This window comes from Strix aluco, chromosome 10, assembly GCF_031877795.1.
Source record: "Strix aluco isolate bStrAlu1 chromosome 10, bStrAlu1.hap1, whole genome shotgun sequence".
NCBI classification, from domain to species: Eukaryota; Metazoa; Chordata; class Aves; order Strigiformes; family Strigidae; genus Strix; species Strix aluco.
The window spans coordinates 5,193,226-5,206,603 of NC_133940.1; the positions used below are offsets into that span (position 1 = coordinate 5,193,226).

The 13,378-nt window shown below is 49.1% G+C and overlaps 1 protein-coding gene across 1 annotated transcript in view; it reads right to left on the minus strand.

Annotated features, from left to right (window-relative positions):
• Positions 1–2,744: 2,744 nt before the first annotated feature.
• The window catches only part of LOC141927828 (gamma-aminobutyric acid receptor subunit gamma-4), a 42,883-nt gene continuing 32,249 nt past the window's right edge, over positions 2,745–13,378 (minus strand). The window contains exons 8-9 of the mRNA XM_074835123.1: positions 9,860–10,059; positions 2,745–8,774 (exon numbers count right to left, since the gene is read on the minus strand). Coding sequence (XP_074691224.1) covers positions 8,481–8,774; positions 9,860–10,059 — 494 coding nt within the window. The 3' untranslated portion in view covers positions 2,745–8,480. The remainder of the gene's footprint in view (positions 8,775–9,859; positions 10,060–13,378) is intronic.

Here is a 13,378-nt window from a genome sequence, read left to right on the forward strand (position 1 = left end):
TCTTGGACCTGCCAACCATTCGAATCCAGCAAAGGGCGATCTGATCGCAGAAGTGCTGCAGTATCATTCAGCAGCCAGGGTAGGAACCTTCTCTCATAGATGACCGGGTGGCTCTGCCATCTGATTTCAGAGTTGTCTGCCTTGACATGTGGTGTCCTGTGCCTCGGTTAAGAAGGCACTCAAGAGGCCTGAGTTTTCTCAGATAAATGGCTCAGCTTGGAGCACTGTGGCTTGATGTTCCTGAAGCTGCTAATCCTAATTAACAGCTTTTCTGAGTCCGTTTTATAGCACTCTAGCAGCCCAAGTGGGCTTTAAAGTGAATGGAAATGACCCCATGGAGAGCTCTCTCTGGAGATGTTGCTATGCCGACCTGCTTACAGCAACTATTAAGGCTTCGATTGCTCTCTTCCATCCTGTGGTGTTGTTATTGTCATATGGGCTCAGATGGTGCCAGAAGTGTAGCTGGGATGGATGAGGCCTGGACTCTATTATTTACTTTTTTGGAAGGTGTGGGGAGAAGGGGAAAAAACAAGGAGAGAGGGGTAAAACCATGCCAGGCAGCAATATAAAGAATCAGTAACATCAACAACAAAAAAACCCAACCTGAAAGACCTGAGATTCCTCTGACAGACAATTGAGTCGATTTTCTCCTGCACAATCCTTAAAAAAACCCAAACGCAGTATTTTTCCCAAACACACTTCTTTATTGAAGGTCTGCAGGCAATAGGGCATTTCCCCTGGGTACCCGAGTTTCCTCCCCCAGTCTGATGGGAACACTGGGAGCCATGTTATGCCCCCACACTTCACAGCAGGTACCTCAGGGGCTGCCAGGAGCTGTGCTGTGCTGTCAGGCGATGGATGCCATTTCCACGAGACAAAGACAACAAATCGGCCTGGTGTGGCGGTCACCCTGACACAGGCCCGGGGTGGCAGCTCCCATCCCAGCCATGCCGGGGCTGTCTCCCCCCTTGCCCTTATGCACAGCTTGAAACATTTTTGGCCACACTCATTCTCTTTAAATTCAATCTTCCCAAAGCCTATAAATCTGAGGCATTAAGAGGAAGTCAAATTATAATGAATGTATTTTAGGAATATAAAAAGTAACAACTTAATATAACTTTCTCCTCTCCCTCTGCTTGCCCCCCCCCCCCCCCCCCCCCATGTTTTTAGCATTTTGGGAACTCTCAAAGCTTGAAGGGATATAATGTGTGCCAGAGGGAAGTAGGAGGGAGGTTTATTTGTTTGTTTTCCCTTTCCGGGAAGGTGTGAGCTGTGCCTGCAAGGAGCTTCTCCCCTGAGGCGACCGGCCCTCTGCCCCAGCGTGCAGGGCACCCCGGCCTCCCTCAGGAACCAGCGCCCTCCCTCGCTGCTCTTCAGATAAAAATAACGACACCTCAAAAGTGGGGAAAGAAAGAAAGAAAGGGGGGGGGCGGCGGGAAATCGCGTTAGAAATACGATGATTTTATAGTTCCAGCACCGGCGGCAGCGCCCCGGCCTAATGGTTTCCACGGCGACGGGACGGGAGGGGGGAGCCCGGCCACGGCCTCGCTCCGCGCCTGCGCGGGAGAAGCTGCCCCGGGCCAGGCGCCTGTCGGCGACGTGTGTCGGGAGAACCCTGGGCGGCCCGGGACGGGGGGGCAGGACGAAACCCAGAAGACAAGCCCCCAAAGGAAGATTAAGGAGAAGAAATAACATAAGGGGGCGGGAAGTGGCGTGGGCTGCGGCCTCTTGGAGATGGCTGAGCCCTCCTCCGTGTTGTGGGTGAGGTGAGACGATGGCGGGGCCACATCCCCCGGCAAGTTTGTGAAGGACACGTGGGTGTAGAGGAGAGGTGGAGGAGGCTTTCAGGGCAGGCCATCCTCAGGCGTGATGCTTTGTGTGTTAGGATGATCTTGTGGTGTTTATAATGGTTGGGAGGGGGCTTTTTCATTAGCATCAGTGCTCCCTTATTGCCTTGGTAAATTGGATATTCAGGGGAAATCTTAATGGGGTTTCAAGGCCGAGGGAGCGGCGGCAGCATGGTGGGGCTCTGTGGGATGCAGGAAGACAGCGTTTTGCGAGGAGGTGGGAGTGGAGGGAATGGTGAGAGGCCAATTAATTTCTGTAGCACATCAGGCATGAGTAATGAGCGCTGCTCCAAAGGAGAGAAGGGTAAGGTTGCACATGCATGGCTGTGTGTGCCTAGGGCTGGATTCAGCAGCCGTGCAGACGCTTCTGGCCTTTGCTCCTCCGTGCGGTTTGGGGACAGGAGCTGGGTGGCTCTTGGGGGAGGCCTTCTTCAGAGCTGGGGTTGTCCTTTGGAGTATGATCACCCCAGAAGTCACCAGCATTAGATGGGGAGCAGAAAGGCCAAAATAAAGTCCACTAAATATTAATGCCACCTCCCCCCCCCCCAAAAAAAAAAAACACCAAAACCCCAAACCCCAACACTTAGGGAAACAGTATTTGCTTTAAAATGGCTACAGACTGAGGGGATCAAGCAAGAATTTCTCTTGCATTAGAAACAATGCTTTTAAATGGTAAAGACTGCTTCTGAGCAGTGTTGATTTGAAGCAACTTCTTTAAAAAAAAAAAAAATCTGAAAAATCCTCCCACCCCAAAAATATCAGACTAACATTTTTCCCTACTTTCCAACAACATATTTTTCTCTGGCGAAATAAAAATGTAACCTCATCAGGAGGGGGATAGGGGACAATTTTTAGCCTTCTTACAAGGTGTGGATAGACAGTGGTGTTGAAGACAGGTAGTCCATACTGTTGTTTATTTTCTATAATAAGTAGCATCCAGAAATCTCAGTTAAGGATCAAGCCCTAGTGTGCTAGTCCCTGTACAAACACACAGTAAAGAGTCCCTGCCCTGAAGAGCATACAGTCTAAAAATGGTCCCTTACATGGCATAATTTGGAGGGGAAGGATAGAAATCGGAGACGGAGAAATGAGAGATCAACCTTCTTCCTGACTTTTATCTTCCAAACAAAAGCCATAAACCAAAAATGCTGAGATCATCGTTTCCAGTCCCCATCATTACCCAGATGTTAGAATCACAGAATCATTTAGGTTGGAAAAGACCCTTAAGATTATCAGGTCCAACTGTTAACCTAACACTGCCAAGTCCACCACTAAACCATGTCCCTAAGCACCACATCTACACATCTTTTAAATACCTCCAGGGATGGTGACTCAACCACTTCCCTGGGCAGCCTGTTCCAATGCTTGACAACACTTTCAGTGAAGAAATTTTTCCCAATATCCAGTCTAAACCTCCTCTGGTGCAACTTGAGGCTCTTTCCTCTTGTCCTATCACTTGTTACTTGGGAGAAGAGACCGACCCCCACCTTGCTACAACCTCCTCTGGGGTAGTTGTAGAGAGTGATAAAGTCTCCCCTGGGCCTCCTTTTCTCCAGGCTAAACACCCCCAGTTCCCTCAGCTGCCTCTCATAAGACTTGTGCTCCAGACCTTTCACCAGCTCCACTGCTCTTCTTTGGACACGCTCCAGCACCTCAATGTCCTTCTTGTAGTGAGGGGCCCAAAACTAAACCCAGTATTCAAGGTGCGACCTCACCAGTGCCAAGTACAAGGGGACAACCCCTTCCCTGTCTCTGCTGGCCACGCTATTGCTGATACAAGCCAGGATGCCGTTGGCCTTCTTGGCCACCTGGGCACACTGCTGGCTCACATTCAGCCGGCTGCCGACCAGCACCCCCAGGTCCTTTCCCACCAGGCAGCTTTCCAGCCACTCTTCCCCAAGCCTGTGGTGTTGCAGGGGGTTGTTGTGCCCCAAGTGCAGGACCCAGCACTGAGCCTTGTTGAACCTCATGCAATTGGCCTCAGCCTGTCCAGATCCCTCTGCAGAGCCTTCCTACCCTCCAGCAGATCAACACTCCCACCCATCTTGGTGTCACCTGTAAACTTATTGAGGATGCACTTGATCCCCTTGTCTAGATCACTGATGGAGACACTAAAGAGAACTGGCCCCAGTACTGAGCCCTGGGTGGCACAGGAAGGCGACAGCTTGGCAGTGAGTCACACTGCTGGTGTTGACACCATTCACCTCAAGAATATGGTCCCCAGGTGCTATTCTTCCATCTGCAGCAATGACAGAATCTGCGAGTCTACCCTCACCTATCCTCAACTTTTCCTCCGGGTCTTCTCGGTGAATTTCAGTTGTGCTTGGTTCAGCCATAAGACTAACTTGCTGAGGAAGGTCGTCTTTAGTCTCCTCAGAAGCTGGATTAACCAGTCCAGGCTCTGCGGCCCCTAGTGATACCACAGCAGCTGCAGAGCTTTCCACCACAAGTGACGATCCTCCACTTGGTACCTCTGGATCCTTGGGTGTGTTTGTCTCCACCTTGGATGTTCCTTCCCTTTCGAAATGTAATTGTTCTTCCGCTGTAGTTCAGATTTGTATTTCTTGAAACCAGGACACCTGTTCTGCAGATGAGCTTCTAGTTCACATTGCTGCATTTTCTGCTGACACTCTGCCTTTAAAGGACAGAAGACAATCAGCTTATCCGACAGGTTTCATACTAGAAGGCTGGACTTGTGGCACTGCTGGAAAGAGAGCTTTATCCGAGCCACAGGACAAAAATTATATTCCTGCATGAAGTTTTCAAGGCATTTTAAACAGTACCTATGTCCACAGAGGGTGTCCATAGGTTGGAGCAGAGCCTAAAGGCAGATGTGGCATTGTCCACTTCATCGTGGGAGTTGTGGAGATGATTGTCCAGCAAGAGATGAACTGGCCACATTCACAGCAAAGTTCACTAGCTTGGGATGCGTGTTCTTCTGCTACAGGATCAGCCATGATAGCCAGCATCAGGCACTCTCGGGCCACCAGCAAGGAAACTTGTCATGTAGTAGCTGTCTGACAGAGGTCCTCTGTAGGTGCCGGGGATGAGAATGTGATTTTCTGTTCCCGGGAAGGGGAGGGAGGAGGTGAGGGAAGCCCAGTGTGAACACGTCCTGTGACGCGGCAATACACGGCTCCTCCACCAAGTTTCCGGGCAGGGAAGAAAGTTGAAACCTACGTGATAGGAGGAGGCAGCGCAGCCACCCAGGTGTCTCACAGCCGTGCAGGTGTCTCCTGCCTTGTGTTCCTGGGCTGTGTCCCCTGGAGTGAGCTAGTCAGACGCTGGTGGAAAGGCAATAGCTGTCCTGGGCTGAAAGATGCTGTGGTAACATAACCCACTCCAGCGTGATGGCAGAAACTACAGCATGCAGGGAAAAGCAGGTGGTTTATGATGATCTAGGAGGGGACCGGTGGGGCTCAGCTCCCACTGTCTTGCTGAGCAGGGCCACACATGGCTCCTGGATGTCTCTGTGCCATGGATTTCCTGCTGATAGCAGGGAAACCTTTTTCCAGGGAACTGGAGCTTTGCAAAGTAGTTCCAAAAAATGGTGGATTTTTCTTCCTGGCTTTTCTTAGCTTTCCTTTTTTGAGATACTGTAGAAACTTTAAAACATGATTGAATTCGTGCATGCCTTTATTTATTGAGCTATTTATGATGGGCACAGATTTCCCTAAGCCAAAAAGCCCCCTCCCTCCTCCTTCCCCAGCCTTAGTAATCAGCTTCCTTGTGCTCCAGCCCACGCTAGGCTATTTTCCTCTGTCAAATCCTCCATCATTGGTTAAATTACCTAGGTGTGTGTTGGCTTTATCTTTTTTTGGTGAAATCTTATAATCTTTCAAGTCTGCTTTGCCCAAGTCCCTGTCATCCTCTTAGGTCTCTTGTACACCCTGCTTCTCTCCTGGCTGATTCTGTAAAAGGTTGAATTTCAACAAGCTGCTGCTCCTGGGGCTGAAGTCTGTACTCCAGTGCCCATGACAACCATCTGTGTCCGTCAAGGCTCCCAAGTGCTTCAAAGCTACAGTGAATTGCAGATGTTTGGACTCCTTTGCAGATGGATGTTAAATTTTCCCTTCCACCATGCCTTTCTCAGATGATCCCCTTCCACATTTTGCTGCCTGTGTTCGCTGCAGCCTACATAGCCTGCACACCTTTTATGTCACTGTACTGTTAATGAGCATATTTGGCACGGGCCCTGCTTTGCCGCCGGGGTGCCCCTTCCCGTGCACATACTAGCAGCTGCCTTCTGACATGTGAAGACATGCTTCACTCAGAGTCTGCCGTGTGAGCCAGTTTTCATCTAGGATGCTCTTTCCTTTTGGCTCCCCACAGAGATCACAGGACCCTGTTTAATCCAACTCCCTGTCGGTGTACGGTTGAGTCATAGGCAGTTTTTCTGTTGCTACATCTAATAGCGCTTTGCTATTAGGAGCAGAACATCAACCCGCTTGGCTGGGAGTTGGCACTGTCACCCAGCAGCTCTTCTTGTCTGGAAATTGTTTTGATTCTTTTCTTAGACTTCTCCCTCTTTGTGTCTTTCTCTCTAAAACATTAATTTCCTCTAATTAGAACCTCCTTAACAATTCTTTTTTCCCCTCTCCTCAGTTAATTTCCTCTAATTAGAACCTCCTTAATAATTCTTTTGCTAAATCAATTTCCTCAGTTAGAACCACCCGCCATAATTTCTTTCCATCCTTTCAAAAGCTGTCGGAATAGCTAAGCAAATTATGCTTCTGGGTAACCTTTATCTCTTACTTGTTATTTTAAAAGAACTGTAACAGGTTAGACAGGCACAATTTCCCCTTCCAGAGCTATGCTGGTCTGACCCCATTAGGTTATACTTAGCTGAGGGTTGTACTATTGTATACTTGATTAGGCGCTCTAGCTGTTCCTCTGGAACCAAGGTAAGGCTGTATTTATGAATGAATTAAACATGACACTTCATTATTCAGATCAGATTTAACAGTGTCAAAATCCGTCTTTAAACCAGATCAAATTGCTCTCTAAGAATATGTAAAACCTCCTGCCCCTGTTAGCTGTCCTCTGAGCCAGCCTTTCCTAACTTTTTCTCTGCAGCCATGCCAGCTTTCTTCTGGTGACAAGCTTTTTAAGTACTAATTGTTTCTAAACCATGCTGTTTTTAAAAAGATTTTTGTGTTGTTCGTAATTTACACAGTAAGTACCTATTAATGGCACATTGCTTTTCACAACCATGCTGTGGGACACATCGCCAGTTGGTATAAATGGGGAGGCAGCTGATTTACACATTATGGACTTTGGCTCTGAGTTGCCTCTTCTATGTTACGCAGTTTCTTTGCAGCTGAGACTGTATTATGCATTTCTCTATCCCTTTAAGATGGACCATAAGGAACCATCTCACTATGTCTGACCTTCCTGAAATCTAGCAAGGATGACTCGCTCCGTTTCCTGATTCTGGGAAGGGCCAAGTATTGGTGGCAACTGGGGGGAGCCATACAGTTTTAGTGAAGTCTGTATTTTTATGTAATTATGAAAAAAAAGAAGGAAACACATCTGAGCTTCAGGAATGCTGTCTCCCCACCACTGGTAGCTGATCGTGTTCCCTTTTCTAGTACTCCTTTCTCACGTTAGCACCTACTCCCAAACACAGATCTGATGGTTTCTACAAGTGTCACTGTGAAGGAGAGCACTGCTCTGCTGTGACACATGGTACAGTAGGGCCCAGCTCACAGGAGACAGGTCAAACCAAGCCACCTCCAACAGGCTCATGAGACTGCTTCTGGTCTTTGTAGCATAAGGACTTTCTCCCTCTTTTGGCTATGCCCAATGTAAGCTGCATAGTCCTGATCACAAAGTAGAATGTCACCATGAGCCCTGAAGAGTCTGCTCCAGTAAGGCAGATGGGCCCTTCAAACTTGTGAAGTGGTTTTTACCACCATCTGATGAGAATCAGCAAGGCCTCAGTGGGTGGATGCCTTGGGTGCCACTTGGTACAACAAGTGGAGTGATCCATGAGGAATGCTCCACAGATATTCTACAGGGCTTGCAGCTACTCCATCCTTGTCAGTGCCACTGCCAGCTTCTGGGCAGGTTCAAAACATTTTAGCCGAGCCTAGCTACTGTGGAAAAGCTGTACTGCTGCCCTCTTTCACACTTCTTTCCTTCTCATCTTAGACTTGACAAAGTTTATTCTGGTGGAAGTGGTGCAGAAGTTGTAAGATCTACTTTATTTCCTCTGCAGTCTTAATAACTATGCAGAAAACTCCATTTGCCATCGCTTCCCATGGAATTTAGGGGTAGGACTGGATGGAAAAATGAAATGCATTAAGGTTTTAGTTTTTGACAAAACCCCTAATGTTTGAGATGGGAACAGGACATTTTGGGGCAATCTTACAAGGAGTAAAATGCTGGTGGTGCTGGAGAGGGGGTTGTTTGGGAATGGTAGATTCTCTAAAAAGATATGTTAGAAGGCTAAAAAAAAGCTGTCTGGTTCTTCTCAGAAGAGATGAGAGAGCAGGGAGAGGGAATCACCAGGTTGGATTGTTCAGACCAACAATCGACTACAACGGGAGAGATGCTGTTCTCTATGCTCCTTGAGCTCTCTGTGCCCATCTTGCTGGTCTCCAGTCCATTCCAGCTGAGGACAAAGAATGGCTAGAGATAGAGATAGGCAATCCAGTAGACAATGTTGAAGAGCAGGAAGGCGGTGGGGAAGAAGACGCGAGAGTAGGAGTCCAGGCGGGAGATGTGAATGCGGACCCTCCCCTCACGCCACATTCCTGTCTGGCAGTCCTCAATGCAGCAGAAGAACCTCTCACATTCCTTTCCTTCCAGGCACGGGGAGCCAGGGTCTTCATCCTCATCCTCCTCTATCTCTGGGGGCCAGTGCATGATGTTGTTGATGTTGATGGTGGTAAAGGATGGCATCACCTGTGCACCGGCAGGTGGCTGTAATGAGAAGGGGTAGGTGGATTAAAGGGAAGGAAAACAGAAGAAAAAATGTTCTAGACACCAAACCCCATCCCACTGACAATAGATCAGTTTATAGCATAGGTGCAGTTCAGTGGAGAGGGGTGACTGATCATCCTCCATCTCTGTACCTGGTTGTAAATCACCACCTTGGCATACTGGGGACTGGAAGCTCCCTGCAAGACTATGAGTTTCCTTCCTGGCACCCTAGGGCATAGCCTTAGCAAAGATCTACTTGCTCTGATTCCCCATCTCTGCCACTAACAGTGCAGAAACAGGACCTGTTTGATTTCAGATGTGCTAGCCTCTTCCCTCATTCCCTGGAGCTCAGCTGTCTCTGAAGACACAGCACACAGTCCAGATGTGTCTTCTGGTTGCTGTCAGATGCTGGAGAAAAGCCAGGGAAAGGCTGTGTGTGACTCATAACCTCTTGGCCCAGGAGAAGAGGCTTATCATCAGCTTCATGGAAGAGTTCTCTCCACCTGTGCTGGGAAATGAGACTGGCACAGAAGAGATCTATCTTTTTTGGTTTCAGTTCTGTCCCAATTCAGAGGCCTGTTTCAGCTGATGTGTCAGAAGTACCTGCCATGAGCTTGGGTAGATCTCAGGAGTATGACAACCACTATGGGTTCACTGTCCCCACACTCAGGTCTTCTGATGGACACACCACAAAAGAAAATAGGTTTCTGCATCTCTGTGACCTCTGTAATCCACAGAGATCAAACCGGTACAGGAGGAAGAACCTGGGAGTGGCTCACCTTGTCTTAAAGTGGACTTGTGGTCATGGGAGTCATCCTAAACTGTACTGATAAGCTCTCCAGCAGTTCTGAAGAAAGCACAGGGTGTCTGGCTCTGACAGGGACCTCGTCGTTTTGGGGGAGCCTCAGCTGCTTTTTCTGGTTGTGTCTCACCTTTCAGGTTCTCAGACCCAGCACACAGAGTGGTCAGAGGACCTTATGAACACAGCACAGGCACTAAACCACATCAGCAGTTTCCAGTGCAGGCTCAGGAGGGATAGCTTGGGGTTCTAACAGCATCCCCCTCTGCTGGCCCTTTTGACCTACCAGCCTGGCTTTCCTGTTGTGCTCAAGTGGCTTCTTGTTTCCCACCAGGTAGTTGAGCGTAGCGTACTCCATAAGAGCTGCGAAGACGAAGATGAAGCACACAGAGACAAAGAGGTCCATGGCTGTGATATAGGAAACACGGGGAAGGTGCTTGCGGGAGATGGTACTCAGGGTGGTCATCGTTAGCACAGTTGTGATACCTAAGAGAGAAAAGAGCTGGTTTAAGTAATGAAGAGGAGAATTTCTATCTTCTACATGCATCCAGCCCCCAAAACATCCCCAATTCTGCTTTCCTGTGGGAGAGAAATTCCTCTGGTTGTCTGGTCCCATTTTTGCTCTGCTCAGCCAGACTCTGGTCCTGACAACTCTGACAATGTTCTATCGAGAAAGAGCTGTTCAAAACTCAGGTGTCAGACAGGCTAGCAGTGTGGACTCGTAAAGGAGTGGGGAACTTGGACTCTGCTTAAGTGTGTATACAGGAACAATTGCTTGGACGATGAGAGGAGAGTTCAGAGGAAGGACGTGCTGAGGCAATAACACTGGATGGATCGCTTTGGGCAGGCAATGGGCGAGTTGGGATTTGGTCAGTGATGTCTGGCTGAGTCAGCAATAAGCATGGCAATGTCTCACATGACACAGAACTGCTATTTCTGTCTGATATGAACCAAAGCTGGAATGCAAACGCCTCCTTTCTTGTTCTCCCTTTGTCTTTGAGCATTTGCTCCCGGGATGAATTCAGCCCAATGCAAATCTCATCATAGAATCATGGAATCATAGAACGGTTTGGGTTGGAAAGGACCTTTAAAGGTCATCTAGTCCAACCCCCCTGCAATGAGCAGGGACATCTTCAACTAGATCCAGTTGCTCAGAGCCCTGTCCAGCCTGACCTTGAATGTTTCCATCTGCCACCTCCTCGTGCAACCTGTTCCAATGTTTCACCACCCTCATCGGAAAAAATTTCTTCCTTGTACCTAGTCTGAATCTACCCGCTTCTAGTTTAAAACCATTACCCCTTGTCCTATTGCTACAGGCCCTACTAAAAAGTCTGTCCCCATCTTTCTTAGAAGCCCCCTTTAAGTATTGAAAGGCTGCGATAAGGTCTCCCCAGAGCCTTCTCTTCTCCAGGCTGAACAACCCCAACTCTCAGCCTTTCCTTATAGGAGAGGTGTTCCATCCCTCTGATGATTTTTGTGGCCTCCTCTGGACCAGCTCCAACAGGTCCATGTCTTTCCTGTACTGAGGACTCCAGAGCTGGACACAGCACTGCAGGTGGGGTCTCACCAGAGCAGAGTAGAGGGGGAGAATCACCTCCCTTGACCTGTTGGCCTCTCCTTCTGCAGCCCAGGACACGGTTGGCTTTCTGGGCTGTGAGTGCACATTGCCAGCTCATGTTCAGCTTTTCATCTACCAGTACCCCCAAGTCCCTCTCCACAGGGCTGTTCTCAGTCCCTTCATCCCCCAGCCTGTGTTGATACTGGGGGTTGCCCCGACCCAGGTGCAGGACCTTGCATTTGGCCTTACTGAACCTCATGAGGTTCACATGGGCCCACTTCTCCAGCTTGTCCAGGTCCCTCTGGATGGCATCCCGTCCCTCAGGTGTGTCAACCGCACCACTCAGCTGGGTGTCATCTGCAAACTTGCTGAGTGAGGGTGCACTCGATCCCACTGTCTGTGTCACTGATGAAGATATTAAACAGTGCTGGTCCCCATACAGACCCCTGAGGGACACCACTCGTCACTGATCTCCATCTGGACATTGAGCTGTTGACCACCACTCTCTGGATGCGACCATCCAACCAATTCCTGATCCACCGAACAGCCCACCCATCAAATCCGTATCTCTCCAGTTTAGAGAGAAGGATGTTGTGGGGGACCTTGTCAAAGGCCTTACTGAAGTCCAGCTAGATGACATCTGCAGCAATCCCCTTGGCCACTGAGGTGGTCACTCCATCACAGAAGGCAGGACTTGCCCTCGGTGAAGCCATGCTGCCTGTCTTGAATCACCTCCCTGTCCTCCATGTGCCTTACCATACCTTCCAGGAGGATCTGTTCCATGATCTCCCCAGGCACAGAGGTGAGGCTGACAGGTTGGTAGTTCCCAGTCGGTAGTTTACCTGGCTGCCATGACTTTTCAAGTATCACGGAGAGTGACTTGATAACTACGTCAGCCAATTCCCTCAGGACTCTGGGATGCATCTTGTCAGGTCCCATAGACTTACACATGTTCAGGTTCCCCAGGTGGTCACGAACCTGATCTTCTCTTACAGTGGGAGGGACTTTGCTCCCCCAGTCCCTGTCTTACGGCCCATCCACTCGAAAGGGGTGTGGGAACAGAGGTTGCCAGTGAAGACTGAGGCAAAAAACTTGTTGAGTACCTCAGCCTTCTCCTCGTCTGTGGTTGGCAGTTTGTCAGTTGTGTTCATCGGTGGTGTATTGCTTTCTTTGACCTTCCTTTTCTGGCTGACATATCTATAGAAGCCCTTCTTATTATTCTTTGCATCCCTTGCCAAGCTCAGCTCCAGCTGCACCTTGGCCTTCCTGACCCCATCCCTACACAACCAGGCAGTGTCCCTGTACTCTTCCCAGGATACCTGTCCCTGCTTCCACTTCCTGGCCATTTCATTCCTGTTTTTTAGTTTGACTGTCAGGTCTTGACTCATCCATGCCGGTCTCTTGCCTTCCTTTCCTGATTTCTTACACCTGGGGATCGAGAGCTCTTGAGCTCTATGGAAAGCGTCCTTAAAGATCTGCCAGCTCTGTTCTGCTCCCGTGTCCCTGAGGGCAGTTTTCCAAGGGATCCTATTGACTGGCCCTGTGAACAACTGGAAGTTTGCTTTCCTAAAATTCAGGGTCCCTCAGGACTGCGAACTCCATCAGTGCAGGATCACTGCAGCCCAGGCAGCCTCCGATCTTGACTTCACTGATTAGCTCACTTGTGTTGGTGATCAACAGGTCCCATACCACATTCCTTCTGGTAGGGCTGTCTATTACCTGGCTTAAGAAGTTCTCCTCAATGCACTCCAGGAGTCTCCTGGATTGCCTACAGCTCACCCTGCTACCTTTCCAGCAGATGTCGGGGTGCTTGAAGTCCCCCAGCAGGACAAGAGCCTGCAACTGCGATGCCTCCTGTAGCTGGAGTAAGAAGGCTTCGTCCATAGGCCCCCCACCTACCAACCACAAGAAGATTCTCTTTGTTGCCTTGGTCTCTAATTCTTACCCATAAGCTTTCAACCTGCTCATGGCTATTCTTCGGAGACAGCTCTTTACAATCTGTCCATTTCTTGATGTAGAGGGCAAGCGGGTAGGAGATGATAAGCAATCTCTTTTGACTTGAATGGGGCTTGGAATTGTTTTTGCAGCAGCAGTAAAGCTCACAGACCTGTTTCCAGACATAAAGTATCAGGAGCCAACAAGGGATCAGCTGCAAGAGTTGGTATCGTGATCTCATCCACTGTTTTTTAGGATGTGGAGAAGAAGCAGGAACTCCACCTGTTCCTCCTTCTCTAGCATTCATCTAAA